This window comes from Scatophagus argus, chromosome 4 (genome assembly GCF_020382885.2).
Source record: "Scatophagus argus isolate fScaArg1 chromosome 4, fScaArg1.pri, whole genome shotgun sequence".
NCBI lineage: Eukaryota > Metazoa > Chordata > Actinopteri > Scatophagidae > Scatophagus > Scatophagus argus.
In genome coordinates this window covers 18891531-18912408 of record NC_058496.1, presented here as the reverse complement: position 1 = coordinate 18912408, position 20878 = coordinate 18891531, and the positions used below count along the sequence as shown (strand labels likewise).

The 20878-nt window shown below is 38.9% G+C and overlaps 1 protein-coding gene across 2 annotated transcripts; it reads right to left on the bottom strand.

The window, feature by feature from the left end:
* Positions 1-2943: 2943 nt before the first annotated feature.
* Positions 2944-19274, bottom strand: LOC124057709 (golgin subfamily A member 7-like). 2 transcript variants are annotated; one of them, XM_046386208.1, is made up of 6 exons: positions 19166-19274; positions 18076-18201; positions 14164-14316; positions 12025-12126; positions 10306-10358; positions 2944-4633 (listed from the first exon to the last, which is right to left on the bottom strand). In XM_046386208.1, the coding sequence occupies exons 1-5, from the start codon at positions 19172-19174 to the stop codon at positions 10317-10319; spliced, it is 432 nt and encodes a 143-aa protein (XP_046242164.1). In that variant the 5' UTR covers positions 19175-19274; the 3' UTR covers positions 2944-4633; positions 10306-10316. The 2 variants fall into 2 exon arrangements, with proteins under 2 accessions (XP_046242164.1, XP_046242165.1); XM_046386209.1 differs by having other exon boundaries at positions 2944-4630.
* Between the last annotated feature and the right edge of the window lie 1604 nt (positions 19275-20878).

Sequence of the window (20878 nt, the reverse complement as noted above, 5' to 3'; positions counted from 1 at the left end):
GGGAGAGAAGTGAAGTACTCCATGGCCAGCCACAAGCCTTACATACAAATCTGCATTCACTATCACACACCCACAGGTGGTTTAGGTTTCTAATTCACCGAACCTGCATGTTTGTGCCCTGTGGGAGACAAAAACCCACCCAGAGAACACGCAGCTGTGAGTCAAAGCTGCTTCACCAAAACAATAGGAGTGGTACATGTACATACCAAACAGTCCTCTGTTCCCCCATCTGCCACAGACAGATCTTGTTTCAAAGCCCACTGACAAAGGGAGGGATGTTTACAGTAAAGTTCAATTATATTTTCCTGCCAGTACATCCAATAAACCATAAAGTCGATGAATTACAGTTGTCATAAGTACAGTCATTTAGAACTGAGGCAGTAAGCTGCCACAAATCTTTATGCGGTCTTCAAATTACGCCTGCTATCTCTGTAGGAGAACATGAGCCGTGGAGGTTGGAACAATGCCAGACATTTCAGTGTTTGGACAGTCTGTCGTGCTGCTTTGTAAACTGAGTTGAATCACATAGGAAGGACCTGTATTGACTCAGCCCACTACTGCTGAGAGCTGAAGCCCATTAGGTTCAGACAGATGTACAGTTTCTTTGGTGTAGATGCTGCATTCACACAGGAAGGAGCCATCTGATCTTTGTCTGATCTTTTGTGGTCCTGGACTTTTTTCATGGTTCTCAGAAAAGGACTACATGGAGCGTGTGCATTTGTCGTAGATACCAACTGTATGTAAACCAATGCATGCATGCAGGAGAAATGCTAGCATTGTGGCAGTGGAAATACTCAAATCTTGTACATAAGTGAATGCAGCACTAATGCAAAGATATTCTGTACAAGTAAAAGTGCAAGAGTATTAGCATCAAAATATATTTAGGGAAATACTCATTGTGCAGAATGGGGCAAATTTTGGAATAATTTACATTACTGCGTTAAAATTATTGATTCATTAATGTGTTTGTCACTTTAATGTTGAAGCTGATGAAGGAGGTTTAACTACTTTATATATTTTATCTGCTGGGTAGCTTGTGAATTTCCCCTTGGAGATTTTATCTCAATCTACAATATCTTTATATCATAATTTATGAGTCTGCACACAAACAAATAATTCTCTGCAACCAACAGGTAACAGTGAGAAATCCTCCAGTCTCCCTGTTGATGATCACCTTTCTTCCTCACAGCAGTTGGATGTTATGTAAAAACTGTGGCCCTGATGTGAGCAAGTGTTGATCTCTCCTTGCTCGCATTTATATTTCAACAAATCCACTCATTTCAGGAGTTAAACACCTGAAATTGAGTGTATTACTGTGAATGCATAAGAATAAACAGACTGTAAACAGACTTTGAAGAGACCCTTTAACTGAGACTTGGGTTAAAGTGCACCAGTATGTATTGGCTTCCATAGATCAGATTCAATTTATTATAAAATTATTCTAAAAATCAACCCGTTTCTGATTTAAAAAAAAAAATGCAGCAGAATGGGGATTAGTACATAAGATGGAAACTAAAAATATGTGAACTGAGCATGACATGTGGACAACAAGTTTCTCTTTTTACAGGTGGGATTTCCAGTCCTCTTCTCCATCAGTAACCATCTGCCAACCTCCAGACATAAATGTATAATGTTTACCTAATATGGAATAAAGAACCGAAAGTCAGCACATTTGTGCAGTCTATTTGACATATGCTCTGCAAATAACATAATTATATACTAACTTACCATAAAAGGTTATTCACATTCTGCTCTGTTACATACAGATGAGCAATTATTCAAATTTCAGCATTGTTTTTGCCACACAGCCATCTGTGTCTAATCGCCCTGATGCCCATGAGGGTTTGGATCACTGAGGCACCTTTTGTCTGACTTGTGTGCCTTGTGTGCAGCCAATATCCCAGAAGTCTACTGTGAAGAGGTGATCTTGATATAAAAGAGGATCTGGCAAAAAACAAAACAAAACAAAAAAAAACAACTCATTGTTGAATGAATGAAGACAGATCAAAAGTAGCTTCCAAGCATTCGTTCCTCTGAGCAAATCAAAGAGAGGCCATTTACATCTTTAAAAAAAATGAATTAATTTTTAGACTTTTTTTCTTGTTCTTCTTTTTTTATTTTACATGACCATTATCCATATGAAAGGCACTTAGTTTCTTTTTTTGGTATGTTACTGGTATTTTTTCCCATGATGTTTTTCTTTCTTCAAACACTGCATGCAGTTTTAATCTTTTTTACATTAAGCTCTCTAGCATAATGGTCAGGAGTTAAAATGTACTATATATCATATCTTAGTTCAAAAACCACACTGAAGAATGTTGTACATGTAATGAAAGTGGGCAGTGCTGATCTTTAAATGATCCTTGTTAGATTTTTATATATATATATATATATATATACAAATGTCAGAGGTGAGAAAAATACAGACAAGCCACTGAGGACTGGTGGAAACGTATGCAGATCCAACAGCTGAACTCCAGTTCAAAGAGGATGGTTCTCCTCCTCACTGCGTCACTCTGCAGCTCCTGTGGGAATATAAACCCATCTGGTCAGGGTTCACCTCCATTGTGAGAAACAGTACATCTCTGGTGGAGTCAGGAGAGCTTTCCTACTGCATAACTCTTACAGACAACACAAAGGATCGCCCTTGAAATCAAACCAATTTGAAGTGAAGCCCTGGAATTCGTTCTGTTCTTGCTTCTAAACGTTTTGTCTCTAAATCATAACAAGTACCATGAACTTTGTGTCTTGTACTTCTTTTCTCAAGTGTGTTTCCAAAATCTGAAAGGTGCATTAACTCACAGCATCAACATAAGACCAGATGGAAGCATGGTATAAAAATATCTCCACATTTTGTTTATTAGCATACAAGTTTAGATTAATAAAACACAAAGAAAAAAGAACAGAGAAAAGTTCAATTAACTGAAGTCCAGATAGATGAAGTACAAGCTAAATCCAGCTTTATTAATGAAATATTATTTACATAAATATAAATCAATTGTTGATCTTTTAGCTATGCCATTCAAAAATCTATACTGGTACATGTGGTCATTTCATTTCATAAACATTACCAGCCATATACACTACAGCATAATCAACCTCTGTTAAGGTTTCAATAACATTACATCATGATCTTAGGCTTTAGATGCTTGTTAGCAATGAGTGAACAAAGCCTTGATCTGACTCACATGATTTCACAATGAAGGCCCAGTCACACCAGAAAGTGTTACAGTTACATTAATTCAAAAGACTAGAAACTTGGGGATGTTGTGACTACTTGCAAGCCCCCGTGCTGAGCCACGGCAGCTGGCGAGCTAACTGCTAACTCTGGGGCTAGCCCAGTCTGGTTGGAGACTTTCTCTACTTTCCCACTGAGCTTTCTGTTTACTTCCATCCACCACTGTGTTCAGTTCAAGTTACCAAAGAGAGCAAATAAAACTCTCAGAGCTAACATGTTTGCTATTGGTGAGTTAGCTTAGCTCGTCCTAGTTGAGCCCAGTGCAGAATATTTGTGCTGATTTACCTGCAGGAGAATCCTTATAGCATTGTTTACACTGGAATAAATCAAAATCACTTTCATTGTTTTAAATACCGGTGTGACCAGGCCTTTAGACTTTAACATAGGCAACATTCAAAGCCATTACAGGCACTGGCAACTAACAAGAGCACTTTTAATACATCGGTCAAGGCAATCTCACAATACTACAATATATGAATACAGGCTAATTATACATGAGTCAAAAACCAACAGTAGTCACTAAACACTATGCATAGCACAGTTTCCCAAAAAAAAAAAAAAAAAAAAAAATAACATTAACAACATTAAATGCTAAATACAGAGCGAGAACAAGTTTTGGTTTGGTTTTCATTTTAAATCAAAGATGACTTAGGGTTTGAATCAGACAGTCTGATTGGAATGTTTGAATCCTGACAAAGTTCAGCTGTCAGTTAGCTATTAAGTCAAACACTACTAAGGTAACATGCAGAAAAGACAATAAGCAACCGTGCAAGAATACATGAATACGAATAAAACAAACAAACAGTGAGGTGTGGCACGTGCAGCAAATCACACTAAATAAACAGAGTTCTCTGTTTTTGGATTCAATTATATCCAAAGTTCAGCCTTGACAATGACTTTAAGCATGGATGTGGGTGAGTTCCATAATCCTTCCTAAACATAACTTACCCTGTGTGTTGGCTTCATTATTCAAAAAGGAGTGTCCAAAAAAAGAAAGGAAATATAGAAAAGTTCAGAATTCCAAAAGTTGATTTCAATCCAAAATAAAGGATAGTTACTCATGTCTGTAAATTGTGTTAGCAAGTGTATCGGTTTTACTATGACATCCTTTTAATTTTTCCAACTAAATACAAACAACAGACTTTAACCCTGAAATTATGAATAGGGAAAGGGATGTCACAAATAATAATAATAAAAAAACAAATTGGATAAGACATGAAATTTCAAACTTGGTCATAACAAACACTCTATATGGGACATGCACATGATGGTTAGTACGAAGGGATAGATTGTAGAGACGCGGTGTTAAGGGTGTAGGTCTGGGTGGTCCTCAGGGAGGTGGACACTGGTGCTGGGCTGCTGCACACCCTGTCGCTCCACTCAGTCAAACAGCTGCTGCAGAAAAATTAAGTTAATGACATGACACTGAGTGAGTGTGAAATAAAAGGTTTTCACAACAGACATTCTGATTAGTCATAAACAAGAAAAGCACCTGTGTAACATTAACCATGACTGTGCCATTTAGGTGTCAGAAGTCACAATGCACAGTTACAGAGCCACTCACCCGCAAACAGTGTACCTGCTTTTCACCTCGTGCTTCAAAACTGCTAAAAACTACTGTCAGTAAATACATTTTAACCATTGTTAACTCCTCAACGCCACCAAAAACGTCTGATCAGTGCAGACTGTCACATCTGCAGATTTCATCACACACTCTAAAGAGCTATGGCTCATAAGACGCACGTATGAGGATTTAGTCTAATTTACAGGTCTGTTTTCTGGATCGCTATAGCAGAGCATTCAGTGAGATGGTGAGGCTTACACAACACTTAAACTACGTCATCTCTTTTCCACATGCCTTGCACAACATTGCATTTGGTGCTTGGTTTGTTGAAACAATGCAGAAAGCATTTCTCTTTGCTCTTAGTACTGGCAATCAACAGCAGTTACAGATCTGACAAGTATTTTGTAGAGAATGTGTAAATGTGAGCCATGCAAAAACGGGCAATAGAAAAGTGAAGCATTTCATTGAAAAATATCTATGTACTTGGCCAGCAGAACATAGTCTTGGCAGGTGAGGAAAAACACATTTCAGAGAATGAAACAAACAACAATTAATGATGAATACCATCCACATATGTGCATAGTCCAACATTCCCCACTGACACTAAATATTCTCCTGAATGCAGCCTAATTTTGTTTGTCTGCGTAGTTTCTTTGTGAAGACAAACAACACCTTATCAGGAGAAGAATGTCTTTTGTATAAGATGCCAGAACACCGACTTGGTGCCACCTGCCTCTGAATGAATGCTCAGCAGTCAGAACTGTTCGGGCCAGGTCTGATTTTTCTACAGTGGAGTCATTCCATTAGAGGCTGATCCATCATGCTGTTCAGCCTTTCACCTGAGAGGCTCTCATCCAAAAAAAAAAAAAAAATCCTGCTTTAAGTTTGCTAGGCCTTAGCCATAATGGGGAAGGAGAAAGGCAGTGAGAGAACACTTTGACAGATTTGTGATGAAGGTTGACATAGCATTTTTTTTCCACCCCTGCTCTGGAGCACCAGTGGCCAATAATAAGTCAACAATACTTTTTCTCAAGCAATTAAAATAAAATAAATACTAATTTGGGAAAAAAAACATACAAGACTGTAATTTCAAAATATTATCCAAGATTTATTTTTATTGGAGTGGAAAGTACCTCCAAAACTCCCAGTCACGGGACACTTGAAACTGTACTAATCAGTAATTTCTGTAGAGCAGATAAAACTTGTAATGTATAAGAGATTTCTAGTTTTTCAGCCTCTTGCAGCTCGTTGTTTTGGTTTAACCCAGCACTAAATGGCAGACAAAGTTAGCTACTTATTGGTAAACAAGAGGAGACATTGAAGCTAAATAGCCAGAGACCAAAACAGGACTAAAGTGTTTTCCAACAAGAATTTTGGTGGTGCTGATCTGTATCTGAAAACAAAGCTGGTGAAAGCTGTGCAAGTGAACCAAAGCAGTAAAGTTATAACAAAGAGCTAAAAAATGAGCTAAAAGACGCTAAAACGCTCTGTAGAGGTGAGGTTGGTGACTTAAAGGTCAATATGAGTTTTAATAAAAGGCTGATGGTTGGTTTGATGCCCTGATGTATCAGTCTAAGCCTGGAGGAGACAGAGGAGAAGACACCCTGGCAGGATAAAGAAGCTTAAACACTGGAAGAATGGATATACTGTATGTGTGCTCAGCCTGCTGTGGCTTAACCTGTCTTTGACCATGGCAGAGCTCCAACGCACTCTTCTCTCAACAGCTACTTATGAATGTCCTGGGTTTACATTCCTCAGCAGGACACGTATATGTATCAAGGCGTTCAGCAGGAATTTCAAACGAGAAGATTAATCCCCGTATGCTTCTATACGATAGCAGGGAGATGGTTTATCCATTCGTAGGGGTCTGTGGTCTGAAATTAGTTGCCAAAAACAACATTTCCCAGAGGTAAAATATTTATGGGGTACCTCTCTTCTGCCCCTGATGGTGGTGTCTACGCTACAGTGAAGACTGGGACCTGTCCAGCGTCTTCGCAAAGTACTTTTCAGTATGATTTGGGATCAGTGCATCCTAGGATGACACCATGAAAATGAACTTTCATGTCTTATTCTATACACAAGAGGAAAAGAAGGGATTTACTGTAACAGAGATTGGAACAATTTATGGGATGGGATGTGTTCCTGAGGTAAAAATCGCAAGACGTTTGCCAGGGTGAAAACATCTGCAGATATATAAAAGCCATCTGTGGCTCACTATTACTCTGTGCTGTCTCGTTGTGTTTTAGCTTTCTAAAAAAAACAATGTGCATTGTGGCTGTTTACCTGCCATGGGATGATAACTACTGAGGAATGCTCTCAATTAAACAAAAAAATAGATATACAGTATAATACATAGAAAAATGTAAATGAGGAACAGATTATTTTATTTGGTGAAAATCATTTCCCAGAAAATATCTCCTTTCAAATCACTGACTGGCTGAATAAGCTCTTATTTCCAATCTAATAAAAATCAATGTTTGGGATTTACGCTGGCAGTAGAGAAATAGCAAAGTATATAAAGGTGACAATGAATAGATTCAAAGAGATGAAACCGCATGAATAATAAATATAATGTGGTCCTATGTGGCTCGAACGTGCACCAAGTATCCAACGGGTGAGACACATTAACAGCGAGTGAATATTAACATCAGATGGCAGACATCCATGAGAGTTCAGTAAAATTTGACTTGAGCCATTTAGTTGAGGGTGAACTCAAAGAGTTATACTAAACAGGCCTGTGTTCTCCCTAGCTTTGCAATGCTTCCCTCACTCCCCCCTCAGACAGTGTTCTGCCTATTCAATCAAAATGCAGATCGGGCAGGCATATCTATGAATAAAAAGCTTTGGTACTGGGAAGGTGTCTTACATTTACACTCATAAGCCCCTTTTCCATCGCCTGTTCAAGGCAGCACTGTTTTCCAGTTATTCTGCCTCGTCGTTCTGTATAACAAGCACAAAGACATGATGGAAGGTTGTCTTTCTGCCTATGAGCAGGCAGTGGAGGTTGCAACAGCAACTGCTATTAAAAAGCAACTAGCAGCTCCTTATCTAACACTAAATGATAAATGGGAACTTATGAAAATGAAAAGAAAGCCAATCGAATGAATAAATCGTTTCACATTGTAGCCTAGCTGCTACACAGCAAAACACGATTCCCCCCTTGCCCAAAATGTCTCTTGTTCAGAAGTTGATTTAGCCGTTTGACCTGCTGCACTACCGTTAATAAGAAGCACCTTGTATTCTGTCTCTGTCAGGACTGCTATCTGACCGGTGACCGGGTCTTGGAAGAAAAAGATTTATAGGTTAAACTGATCTATAATTCACTGAGAGGTAGACGAGGAGTATCAAGAAAACAACTGGGATGAACTGTGAAAACATGCAGGCAGAAAGCTGACATTTATAAAAAGGTGAGCTAATGTAACATTATCAAGTGCTGTGAACATGGATAGAATTTTAATGCTACTTTCCCTTGGCTTTCTGTCATGTTGTTATTGGTACTGCTATTATCAAATATTCAGTAAAAAGCAGGGCTCGACAGTGGGAGCGTTTCAAGTGCATCTGCCATTAGAAATGAATATGTGCTGGAAAAATAAACTACGAGCACAGTGTGCTAGTATATCCTACACCTAAATTAAGATTCCAGTATTCAACAGTAGTTTTCTATAGTGAGAGAGGAAGGTGAACACTGCATCGCTATCTATGGGCACGACCCATCGCTACGAATTAATGCATACCACTAGCTTCTGAAAAGGGCAGAGCAGCACCGGAGTAGCAGTAAATTGCATGCATACCAGTAAATGTACAGTATAGATTACAGTGTGTCAATCAATAAACACGGCAGCTTCTCAAGAGGAAGACAAAATCTCATCTGTTGTTGAACAGAACTTATGTCCAGAGTAAAAAATCGACGTCTGACGAGTAGAGTGAAACAAACTCCCTGCTTTTCCTGACTGTGAGGTGAAGCTGAAGCTGAAGCTGAGCAGGAAAGGTTAACATGTGTAGACACCATGAAAAACGAAGCCTCTTCATTTTTATTTTGAGCAAACTTGAGATGCATTTTTGTATGAACAGCTCTGAGTGAAATATCACCTAAACATCTGCTATCTATGTGTAGGCCTACTTATAAACTGTTTATTGATCGGAGACAGATAAATTGTAACCTTTTGAACATGTTTAGTACTTGACGGTAATGAGTGAACTTGAAATGCACAGAGCTAAGTGCAGTATAAATATGGAAACTGTTTGCTAATTAACTCGTTACTAATGTTGTTTTACTTGAACATATTATACTGCGCTCCTAAATTTATTCATGTTAGAAGCATGTGTTTCTTGGGGGCAGCTGTGGTCTAGAGGTTGGAGAAGCAGCTTGTGATCAGAGGGTCACCAGGGGGGTTCGATTCCCCTGGTGCCTTTGCCGGCCCTTGAGCAAGGCACTTAACCCCCCAATTTGCTCCCCGGGCGCCTGATGCTTCCCACTGCTCCTGTGTGTGTTTCACTGCATGTAATTTGTGTTACATGTGTGTGTTCAACTAAGGATGGGTCAAATGCAGAAGACGAATTCAGTGTGTGTATGTAAAAATATATATACTGTCAATAAAGCTGATTCTTCTTCTTCTTCTTCTTTGGAAAAAAAAAAAAAAAAAAAGTTAACGTTGACTCCCGAAGAATGAACTGCTGGCTGGGAGGAATCATTCACATCAACAATATAGAATATGCGAGCGATAACTGTATACAACCAGGAAAATATCTGCTACAGTTTGTTTATGGTTAATTTTAAACATATCAATATAAATGAAACCATTCAATAAATACATTAAGCTTTAGAGACACGAATACAATTGGGATTTCACCGCGGGACGAGCAACTTTTTCAAACTGAGGCCATAAAACCTGACTATTTCCCCCATGTGAAGCCCAGCGGCCTTCAGAGTAAATAAGGAAATGGGCTATTTTAACTAAAATGTGATAATTGTTTGGTTACAGCTACTTAAGGACATGTAACTGCAGTGGGCCTACTGCTGTGCTGAAAGGACACTTAATCACTTGAGCTGCTGGGTTTGGCTTGTTCATAAGCTCTGGACAGCAGCACTCTGAGGCTGCTTCATGTGCCTACTGTTTAGCTTGCAGGAATAAGCGACAAAACCTGAACTTTAAATCATGAAATCTTTTAACTGCTTTGTGAAACAGCCCTCCTGACTGTAAAGCAGTTCCCTAATATGACTCACAGATGAAGAGGGGGTTCACTTTGATGTGGGAGTTTTCTTTCAACACAGCAGAGGCACCCAAAGAGTGAACCCTCTTTTATTGATGTTTGACTTTTTTTTGCCATACATACAGAAAATTAAAAGGAAAATGTCTTTTCATAAATGGAAAAATTGATTTTTACGCTTTCAAAATGCTGTTTGTGTTGTACACCATGAACTCTTTTATCGTCAGGAAGGCGATGCACTCGTTATACACATTAAGGTGATGCACTCGTTATACACAATAATTATAAAACTCACCGTGGCAGCTTTTATCTGGTCAGACTTCTGTCTTCAAAGATGGTGACTTCAATCTTAATAGGATTCAGTCAAGGCAGAGCATTTGAAGCAAGGTTGGATTCATTTTACACTGAATCAAAGCCAGCTGAAACTTGAATTTTCCTCCCTTTGTGCATAAGGAAATATTAAATATAATGATACTGCAGATATCGAACATATTTTACCATTAAAAAAAATTTTGGGATTATAACTTCGGGATGCTCACTAGCAAGCGAGACTAACCGCTAACCTTTACTTTCTGACCCACGGACTGACCTGACGAACAGAACCCACTACCCTGCGACTTCACTTACAACCCAGAGCAGCTAATGTGCACGAGCTGGTTAGCAAATTCCTCGGCTGTTGGAACTGAGGAAAACTATATACTACAGAATTTAATCATTACAAATGTTCACCAACACATATGTTTTACCAACAATGACAAAAACAAATCAATTTAAATTTCTTCTATTTGGCAATAACTTTGACTAAATGCAATCAAAATCAACACTGAGGCTATAATAAGGAGATAACTCAACATGAATTATATGAATTTTAGTTTGAATTTAAGCCAATATGGTGGTCTTAAAAGTTCGAAAACCAGTTCATTCTTTGCATAAAAAACACATTTCCTATCCAGGCTTACTTTTAAAAGAAAATTCTATCTAAATCTAAAATATCTATCTAACATAAAGTGGAGATACAAGTAAGTCATTAAAAAAAAAACTATAAAAGCCTTCAGACTTGGAGGGAAACGTATATACTCAGATGGTAGTATTAATCAGTCAAATCATTAGACAGTTACAAATGCAATCATGTTTCCTTGGTTCGAATGTCAACACAACACAGTTCAGGTGAGACATTCCTGTCAATCTCCCAGCACTTCGGTGCCAAAGTCAGCACAGCAGCCGACAGTGTCGGAGAAATAATCCAGATCACTGTCAACCCTGTAAAATCATAAACGAGAGGGGGAACAAAGCTCAGCTGTGAACGATTTCAGTCATATTTTCTTATCCCTAATCTCCCATTGCCGCCCAGTTACAATTAATTGGGATGTTGAGTCAGCCCACACTCACATACACAAAGGCTGGTACAGTCAGGATGCTGGTGCACCCACTGATTTTATGCAGATGCTATGGATAACAAGCAAACTTTTATCTGGTGTTTTTACAGGGTATCCCTACACAGCACTGGATTTCCTGTAAGCTGCCCGGACTGCTGCTTTCCATTTTCGTCCAGCAGTTACAGGGAAAAATGTGGTGGGGGCAGAAGGCCTGTAAATCACTACATCTATTAGATCATTGTGAAAGCTCCTAGTTCTGCTTAAAGCTGTGGTGTGATTACATTCGCATGTCCTGATCACAGGGTATGTTTAACAAGTTAAAGTTACCCAAAGTATTCAAAATATCATTCCTCTTTCCCGCACATGCTCATTCTTGCGTAACAAGATTGTTTTTTATTGTAAAAACATTGACTGTGTTTCTAATTTGTTTGTAACGTTGGCAAACTGAGATTTAAGTTTACTCTTACTATTGTTTTCATTGTTTCCCACGAAGTATGGAGTCAGATAAATGCCTGAAATTAATCTATTTAGGGGATCATTGTTCGCAGTTTATTTAGAGTTAAACAACGCTCATCAGTTAAGGCTGAGTGAAGAGAACAAACAGTGTTTCTTGGCGACAACAGACACTAGTAGGATACGACTCGCAGGCCTCTCTCGATGGGATCAGTGAGCAGGAGGCCTCGTGGTGCGTAGATCTTGTCGTTCTGCTCTTGAATGTACTTTGCAATTTTCTTCAAAACCTAAAAAGGGCACAGCAAACATTGTCTTAAATATATTTCTCAGGGAACGCAAACTACTTGTGTAATTCTAACAATGCATGCGGACATGGTTCAAAAATCTGTCATTTAATTTAGTATTTGAACAAGACGCAACTGAAGTTTACCTTTTCTGCTGATCAACTTAGCAATCAATCAATCAACTCACCACCAACACAAAAATATTCAGTTTACATTTACATTATATCATAGCAATCATCCTACTTACAAACATGAGATTTAAGAATCTAACTCTACGCAATTAACAATACTGTTGACAGGTCATTTTCAGTCGATCAAACAATAGAGCAATCCACTGATCATTTCAGCTCAACAATGTCCAGCTTAGTGTTAGTGCTGTTGTTTCTCTGTTGGAGGTATGGTTACCTGGAATCAATCCTTTGTCTGGCTAAGTGAGAAACCACAGGATCCATCTAGCCAATCCAGTGCATTCTTGAGCTGAAAAGCTGAATACCAGGCTGCATTTTTACTTTGATAATGACCACTACATTTAAATTGCCAGACTTTATGAGTGCTCATAAAACCCAAGCTAAGCCAAATCCTTTTTATCCCAGTTCAGTCCTGTCCGCTTAAAGACAACTCCGTAGAACAGGAAAAGACCACAGACATACGGATCCGTTTATAGTAAAAATGAAGTGGGCCAAAAGGGATTTTAGATGTACACAAATGATTGTTATTTGATAGCCCTCATCGAGGTCATAAAATTAGAGATTTACAGTGCAGATAAAAGCCTCCCCACAGCAGCAACACAGCTTCTGACAGTACTAATCCATTTCAGTCATCTCCACTGTCACCCATACACTGAGTTACTGATATGTACGCATACAAAGTAAGATCCAGCATGTCTTCACTCTCTTTCCAAAATGGATTATCAGGGCTGGATATCATTGGAAATCTTTTAGGGATGCATGATAATATTGGCACCTCATGTCATTCCACTGCGTGATGAATTTGAGATGAGAGCTGTCGCATATACCCAGTCACAAACACAGCTTCCGACTGGTCAGGAGACTCACTCTAAGGCATCGTGGCATCAGACAGCTAACAAGCATGCTAACAGTAACAAAAACTGTTTTCAACACTGACAAATGTATAATTACAAGTGACATTAGGGGTTGAATTTATCCTTGCGGATTTAGTTTACAAAGTCTCCAAAAAGACACTGCAGTTCAAGGCTGGATTATAGAGCTTCCCAAAGGGATACGATCACACCGGAGCCAATAAGAACGGCAAAGGGGTACCATCAGCCTTTCCTGCTTTCTCACTTGTCCAACCATATACTTGCTACATACTGCATGTGTCTCTATGATGTGTTGCTTTTTCACCGCAGAAAAAAAAGTCTTTATCGTCACGGTTTACATACATTCACAAAATTATATACAGTTTAAAAACGCAAACTGATGATATCATTTATTACCAATGTGGATGACAACAAAACAACTACATGATGAACAGAAATCTGGTGTGCTACAATGAAAATATCCATCATGAATCACTGTAGTGTAAGACACATCACAGCGTATGAAATGTTTTGCGAGTTGTTACAAGAAAGTAGACCTCCTCATTTCAATTAACTGCAGACACAGCATTTAATGTGAAAATCCAATAAGCTCCATAGTGCAACTGTATTCTTTCAAGATTGCCACCTCATAGTGGGTGGATTATGTTTTCTAAACCGACACACTTGAGTTGGGAAACAGAATGATTAGGTTGTCTAAGAAGAGGAGCAGCAGGAGAGGGAAGATCAACATGTCTGATGTCTGATTTATGTTCTGAGATTCTTGTTCTTTACTGGTGATACATCTGCTCATTATGTAGTGGTTTTGTCATTTTTACATTTTTGTCATTCAGTCAAGTGAGATGTTTTCTACTAAAATTCTCAGACTTGGTCTTGACTGGAAATGACCTCATTTTGCATGTTACCGTAAGAGCATTGCAGTTTAACTCCACAGCCCCATTCTTTATTAAAGTATGCTTCTATGCAGGTGAAATGAATCTCACCTTCTCATAGTGAGTCTCCATACACAGGAAGATGGTGTACGCTGTGAGGCAGGCCAAACAGCCTTCAATATATGACTGGCTTCCCAGCTTCTCCGCTTCAGCATAGAGGTTATTCAGTGTCCGCACTGTCTCCTCAAACTGCTGTTTGTCAATCTGAAATACATGGAAACATCAAGTAAGATCCAAGGGTTAAAATAATTAGGCAAGGCACAGAGCCAGGTGTATATCTGGACAGTAATGTGTGAGTGGTCTCTGACTCTGTAGGGACATTCGAGTGGAAACTCGTCTTATTAGCACCAGATCGTTTTCTCCCATTCTTTCCATCGCTAGATAAATGAGGGGCTGAGTTTTCTTGGACTGGTGATACATCAGGGGAGTGCTGGGCCTCCTTCCCACATTGGAAACACCTCTTGGAATTATTAGGATGTCTTGGCCATATGCTCTGTGAATGTTTTCACTTAATAACTGACAGGACATACGCACTGAAAGCAGGACACACAGACTGGTAATCCAGGAAAGGCTCTTGATGGTTTCTCCTTGAATAAAATAAGGATGTATCTCTGGTGTTCTTCAGACTGCACACAACTTTTGGCAGACAAACTGACTGATAATCAAACCAGCATTTCTCAACAATTCCTTAAATGAAGACCTGCTGCAGGGAAGGCTGCTGAAGGGTGGAGAACTGCTGAACTCGAAAGCTGTTTTCACTGGGGTGTTGACACCAGTCCCATGCTGGTGTCCGGACAGGGTGAATCTGGTGATATCTCTGCAATATTGAGGGGAAAAAGAATGAGCCTCCAGACCAGACAAGGAGCCAGCCAGGGACCTCCTGAGCCTCTGTAAACCCTCCAATGTTCTGCTCCCTTGTGCCCGAGGAATGCAACAACAAGCTCCAACACAACAGTGGGCTTAGGCGTGTTTGGTACCCACCATTGAGAGCCTTTGTTCTCCTTCAGATTTTCCAATTCAGACACTGCTATTCAAACCACATTTCTCTGTCTGAGCATCTTTCCATTGGTCTGATGCAGTTATATTAGCATTCCAAAAATGTTAGATGGGGAGTGTAGAGCTGATTGAGCTTTACAAATTCATGGGAGGAAGAGGATATTTTTTTAATTGGAACTGTCAATAAACATAATGTGAACGAAGGAAACAGATAATGGACACAGGTCAGTGAAAACTGTCAGTTTTTAATTAATGAAACTCTCTTGAATAGTTTGGAGATCCAGCTGCCAAATACATTTAGAACACAGAGTGCTTTCCCAGTTCTTTGGCACAATTCTCCAACACATTAAAACAGGAAAGAGAAACCAAAAATAATAAATCCCACAGCCTGAGATAATTGTCTGCAAGAATGTGATGTTACTGCATGCAAACTGCTGCACACCAGAGCCTGAAGTGTATGTCAAAATCAAATGCTGGTGTAAAAAATATTGGCTCAAAGAAGACAAGGCTTTATTTTAACAATATATACGGCAAACATCCACACAAAGCAGCACATGACTGTCCTACAACTGGAAGACACTAAACAGCTATGCTACTGCATAGTGGGAACTGGGATTACAGGAGAACATTAAAAAATAGATGTGGAAAGATCTTTTCATGATAGGGGACTTAAGTTTTACCTCCCAGAGTGAAAGCAAGCTCCATTTGTCCAGCTGTTCACAGTGTGTGTGTGTATATATGTGTGTTGTGTGTGTGCGTGCGTGCGTATGTATGTGTGTGTGAACTGAAACCTGCCTGACAAGACTAGAGACCACCCAATCATGAGGGAATTGCCAATAAACCACCAGTGACTGGTTTTAAGTGTTGTGAAGCTGCTTTTTCATGTGGTGCTTGCATTTCAAAACTTAAATTTTTTGTCCTGCGCACCCAGAACTGTTTTGCTGACACCGTCTTTAATGTGGAGGCTGCTCAGTCTTCTCGACCTGTTCTTCCTCCTCCACATCATAACTGATGCCTGCTCTCAATCCATTTCCACTTTGGTTCACATGAGGACATGGTCCAGCAGGGCATCCCTGGAGGCGCTGCTCACATTATTCTTCACTTCACTTTTGGCTCTCTGTTCACACTGATTTCTTTTAACTGATTTCTAACTTTTTAGTTACATTGCCAAAAATGAAATGTACCATTTCAGCAGTGTTGAGTTAAACATCAAGTGAAATTGTAATATTTAATTCATTTATTTATTTATACTATTTTCTTTAGCAGCCATGGTAATATTTTTGCTCCTAAATGAAAATGGACAATAACCAGAATCATAATCACAATCAGAATCAGCTTTATTTGCCAAGTACGTGTGACCATACAAGGAATTTGCCTCCGGGTTTTTCTCTCTCCTGTGGACCATACAAAATAAAAAATAATAATAATAAAAAATAAAGTATTTACAAAAAGAGAATACAAGATATGGTACCAAGCATATCTTATATAACCTGGTTCACTGTAGATATTTTGTCCTTAAAAACAGGAAACTAATCACACCAAAGGGAGGAGCAGTTCAGAGGTTTACACTTAAAAGCAGCATGGTCTCCACGGCCACATATTGGCAATGAACATAACTGACAACATATCTGGTTCATAAACAGAAGAGGCATCTATGGGAGGCATTAAGGCTAGATACAGGAGCACTCTCTTGAACCTCTTCTGTGTGGGATACTTTTAAAACTCAAACTGCCTCTATGCAAGTTTAAGAATGGCCTGAAGCCACATGATCATATAACCACGTGGGTGCATCATTATGTGTATGTATATGACTAGTTGATACTGACATCACCTGCCCCTTGATTTAAGTGGCAAAGGGTTTAGATATTTATAGCATACATGTATATTGAGGGATGAAGTCTTCCCAGAATAACAAAGAATCACATACGATAACAACAACATGTCTCTCAGGATCAGGGCCAAGTGATATATTGAATTAATTCAAATTTTTGTTTTTGTATGATGTGAAAAATGTTACAGTGTGTACACAACACGCAAAGAAAGGTCACTAAAGGTCCACTGTGTAGGATTTAGGGGCATAAATGCAATATAAGATTTATATTAATGTATTCATTAGGTTATAATCACCTGAAACAAAGAATCGTTGAAAATTTTGTTGCCTTAGAATGTTTCTACAGCAGCCCAGAATGGACAAGCCAAACACTGGTTCTAGAGAGGGCAATTCATGTTTTTTACAACCGCCATGGTTGCAGATGACAGGTGCTCAGTTGGTTGTAATCTGCAAGCTCACCATCACATGCCACTATATCCTACATACTGGACCTTTAATGAATATAGAGGATATCCAGCTGTATTAACTATCCTGAGTCACAACAATCCAGTGATGTGACAACATGCTCATCTGCTGCAGTTAATATGATTGTTAGCTGGATCTTGCTGTCTAACAGCAAACTAAATAGCTGCAAGTACAAGGGGTGACCAACTCACCACCCTGCAACCTGAGCTGTGATCTCGGTTTGTGTTGGATGACAAGATTATTATCTCAAGAGGTGAACCCAAGAGAATTGACGGAACAGTGCAAAGATCTGCTCAAGTACTTGGAGTGTAGCTAACACTTATGTTCTCTAGTCAGCTGTCCACATGTCAGGATGCTGTCACAAACACAAACATCAATGGCTAATGCATTTGTATGCAGGCTGTTCTGCTGTATTTGTGCTGAAACTGGTTATTCAAATGGATGTCCATGCTATATTTTAATCATGCACGTGGGACTGACAGTCCACAGCTCTTACTCCCACTATCTGGAACACAAAGACTTCATGTTGTAATCATCTTACATTGATCGGACCGCACTACCCTACTCCTCAAACATGCCTGAATACCAGTGTTAACTAGTCCACAAGACATGACAAAGATGTTTTGGTTCGACTGAATGAAAAAGGGACACAATGAAGAGGTGTATCCTACCCTGGTCTCCAGCTCAGAGGGGAACTTGGTTTGGAACTGGCACACAGTGCCGTTGGTATAATCTCTCTGAATGAAGACTTTGGCAGCAACGGCTGCCTGTTGCCTCATGTCCTGCAAGCTGTGAGTCTGTGAAAATAGAAGATTAAAATTGATTCATGGTCATAAATTGCTACAATACCACTCTGGAGTCTGGCTATTCATCAGTGAATGCAAGCAAGTTGTTTAATTCATAGTAACATTACTTACTGATGTACCATGTGCAGACAAGCTGAGAAAACAACTTCAAAGTAACAATGGAGGACTTTCAAACAGTATCTCATTTATGTCTGATCTCAAATCAAATTTGAAAATGAATGAAAACGAGAAACTAGTATAATATCGGTATGATACTGCATGATTACCACTAAAGACCTGCCTGTGGTTTTGCTCCAATGACAAGTGAAAATATCCAATGATCACAACTTTTAAATGATTATATGTTTGTTCTGGCATCGATTAATTGTTTGATTTTTGAACTCATCCTTTCAGCACTAGTCCACCTCAGGTACCTGAAGTTCAGAATTATGTTGACTGCACAGAACTTTAGCATTTACACACGGTTTGTGTCTGCGGTTGTGAGCTTGAGTTTACTATCAGAAGATCACAGCAGCACACGATTACTGGCACCAGATGTCCATACTAACGTCACCATCTTTACAAGTTTCGATAATATACCCGCAGCCTTCCTTGTCGCCCTATGGTCCAGTAGTGTAGAAACATGTGTAATTAGCACACAGTCAATTGCTAATCAGATCCAACTCTCTGATATGTGCAGCTTGATTATTCGTTGAAATAACATGTTGCCAACACCGCCGTATATGTGAAATATATATTCAATAAATATTAATCAACTACATAACTACTAACGTTACTAGTCAACATTGCCAGTCAAGTTACCGGCCGACCACTGAGCTACTAGGCTAACGCTGGTCAAATTTCTTCTCTATAGCACATACTCCCCAAAAGCAAGAATATTTTGTGACATTAGGAATAGATTGTTCGCAGACCCCTGACGTATTAAAAGTAACGTTCAAAATCATCGTTTGCTTACCTCTGCCATGATGAACAAATTTTGTGTTTATCTTCCGCTAACAGCTTTAGCGTGTACTACCAAATAAACTTTCCGAGGGGGAACATTTGTGTGAGAACAAGTCGTTCCGGTTAAAGATCGGTTAAAGCTCGTAAATACATGCAGCCAGATGTCAATACCATTCTGAGGTACTTGATTTGAGTGTTGTAATTTTCTGCTACTTCACTACAGTCAAATGCCATATATTCCATGCTTTATTCCACAATATTTTTGACAGTTATTTACTTGCAAATTAAAATAGAAAATACAGTTCAATGTTATGTAGCTAGAAAAAGCAGCTACAATCTAACATTATACCCACATATTAATGGATCAGTACTAATAAGCTAATCGTAGGCCATAGTAGGCTGTACAATAAAATAATTCTGATAAAGGCCATTTTACACAGTGGGTGCTTTTACTTTTAAACTGTAATCAAATTATGCTGATAATAGTTCTGTAATTTTATATAAGTAGGTCTACAATTTTGGGGGTAGAGATTTTATTTATAATGGCATATTTTTTTACTATTTTTAGTGGTATTGCTACTAACATAAATGCTTAATTAAAAGACAAAAACCACTACAGCATCCATTTAAAATGGTTCAAAATTTAGTAAAACATGCACAAAGACTGGTTGTGTCCTATTAATAAGACATGACCTATCTGTGCCCCAGATGTTTTTTGGTTTTTTTTGTTTTTTTGTTTAGGCTTGAGGACAACACAAGAACTCAGTTTGGGTTTCTATTTCCACAACAGTATTAAGCTGTAATACACAAGAGAGACCGATGTTCCTGGCTTTGGACCATCACCCTAAAAGCCACAGATTTTCAAAAAGATAAATTTGCAAATCTGAGTAAAAATCCGCATTTAAAAAGGGCTCTGTGTCTACATAAAAATAGACCCACTGTCTTTAAAAAAAATACAGACACACAGCCTTTCAGTTGGTAATTAGTGGATCTGTATAAGTGTAAAATTCCAACTATTGCTCCAGCGCTGGGCTTGTTTGTCTCTTGGCAAGGGGGTGGGAGTTTAAAGCCCCTCTCCTCTGTGATGGCCAGTGCGGGAGAGACCACTAATCGGCACCATTTGGACCCCTCATTTGCAGCATATGCTGGTTAATAGTGCACAACAATGGTTTTACTGCTGCTCAGGCTGCTCTTGTTGAAGTGGTGCTCTAATGGAAACACTATACATCCTTTCTGGATTACCACTTCTGCCTCAGTATTTATTGAGAGAAACTGCACTCGGATCAGTCAGCAAAGTAAATGTCACTTATGTCTCTTAGATGGACTATATTGTGAAAAGCACAATGAAAGCCAATGAAAGACACCAACACTGTTTGATTTCCACCTTGGCAATGCAAAAAAAAAAAAAAAAGAAAAAAAAAAGAATGAAACCTGCACTCTCATATTGTGAAGTGCAGTAAACTGAGCACCAAACAGCACTGTGTGAACATTAGGGGTAGAGGTTAACCTCAGTCTGTGAGGGAAAATCTGCTCAATTACATTTTTATGTTTTTCTGGTCATTTGTAGTTTTGATGACTTTGCTCGAAGCGACTGTGTTTAAACATAATTGCTCACATCTTGACTCAAGCATTGAGCAGTTATTGCGAGAGACAAATTAAAGAGAACACCTCACACCGAAGAGTATGAAGCACCAAAGATGAAAAAGAAAAAAGAAAAAAATTCTCA

Bases quoted from the DNA above. Each gene is read 5' to 3' on its own strand.
- LOC124057709 (XM_046386208.1), bottom strand. The intron at 12,127-14,163 runs GTGAGATTCATT...TGCCCTTTTTAG, and splicing joins TGGAGACTCACTATGAGAAG to GTTTTGAAGAAAATTGCAAA. The intron at 10,359-12,024 runs GTATCCTACTAG...AATCCTATTAAG, and splicing joins TCGAGAGAGGCCTGCGAGTC to ATTGAAGTCACCATCTTTGA.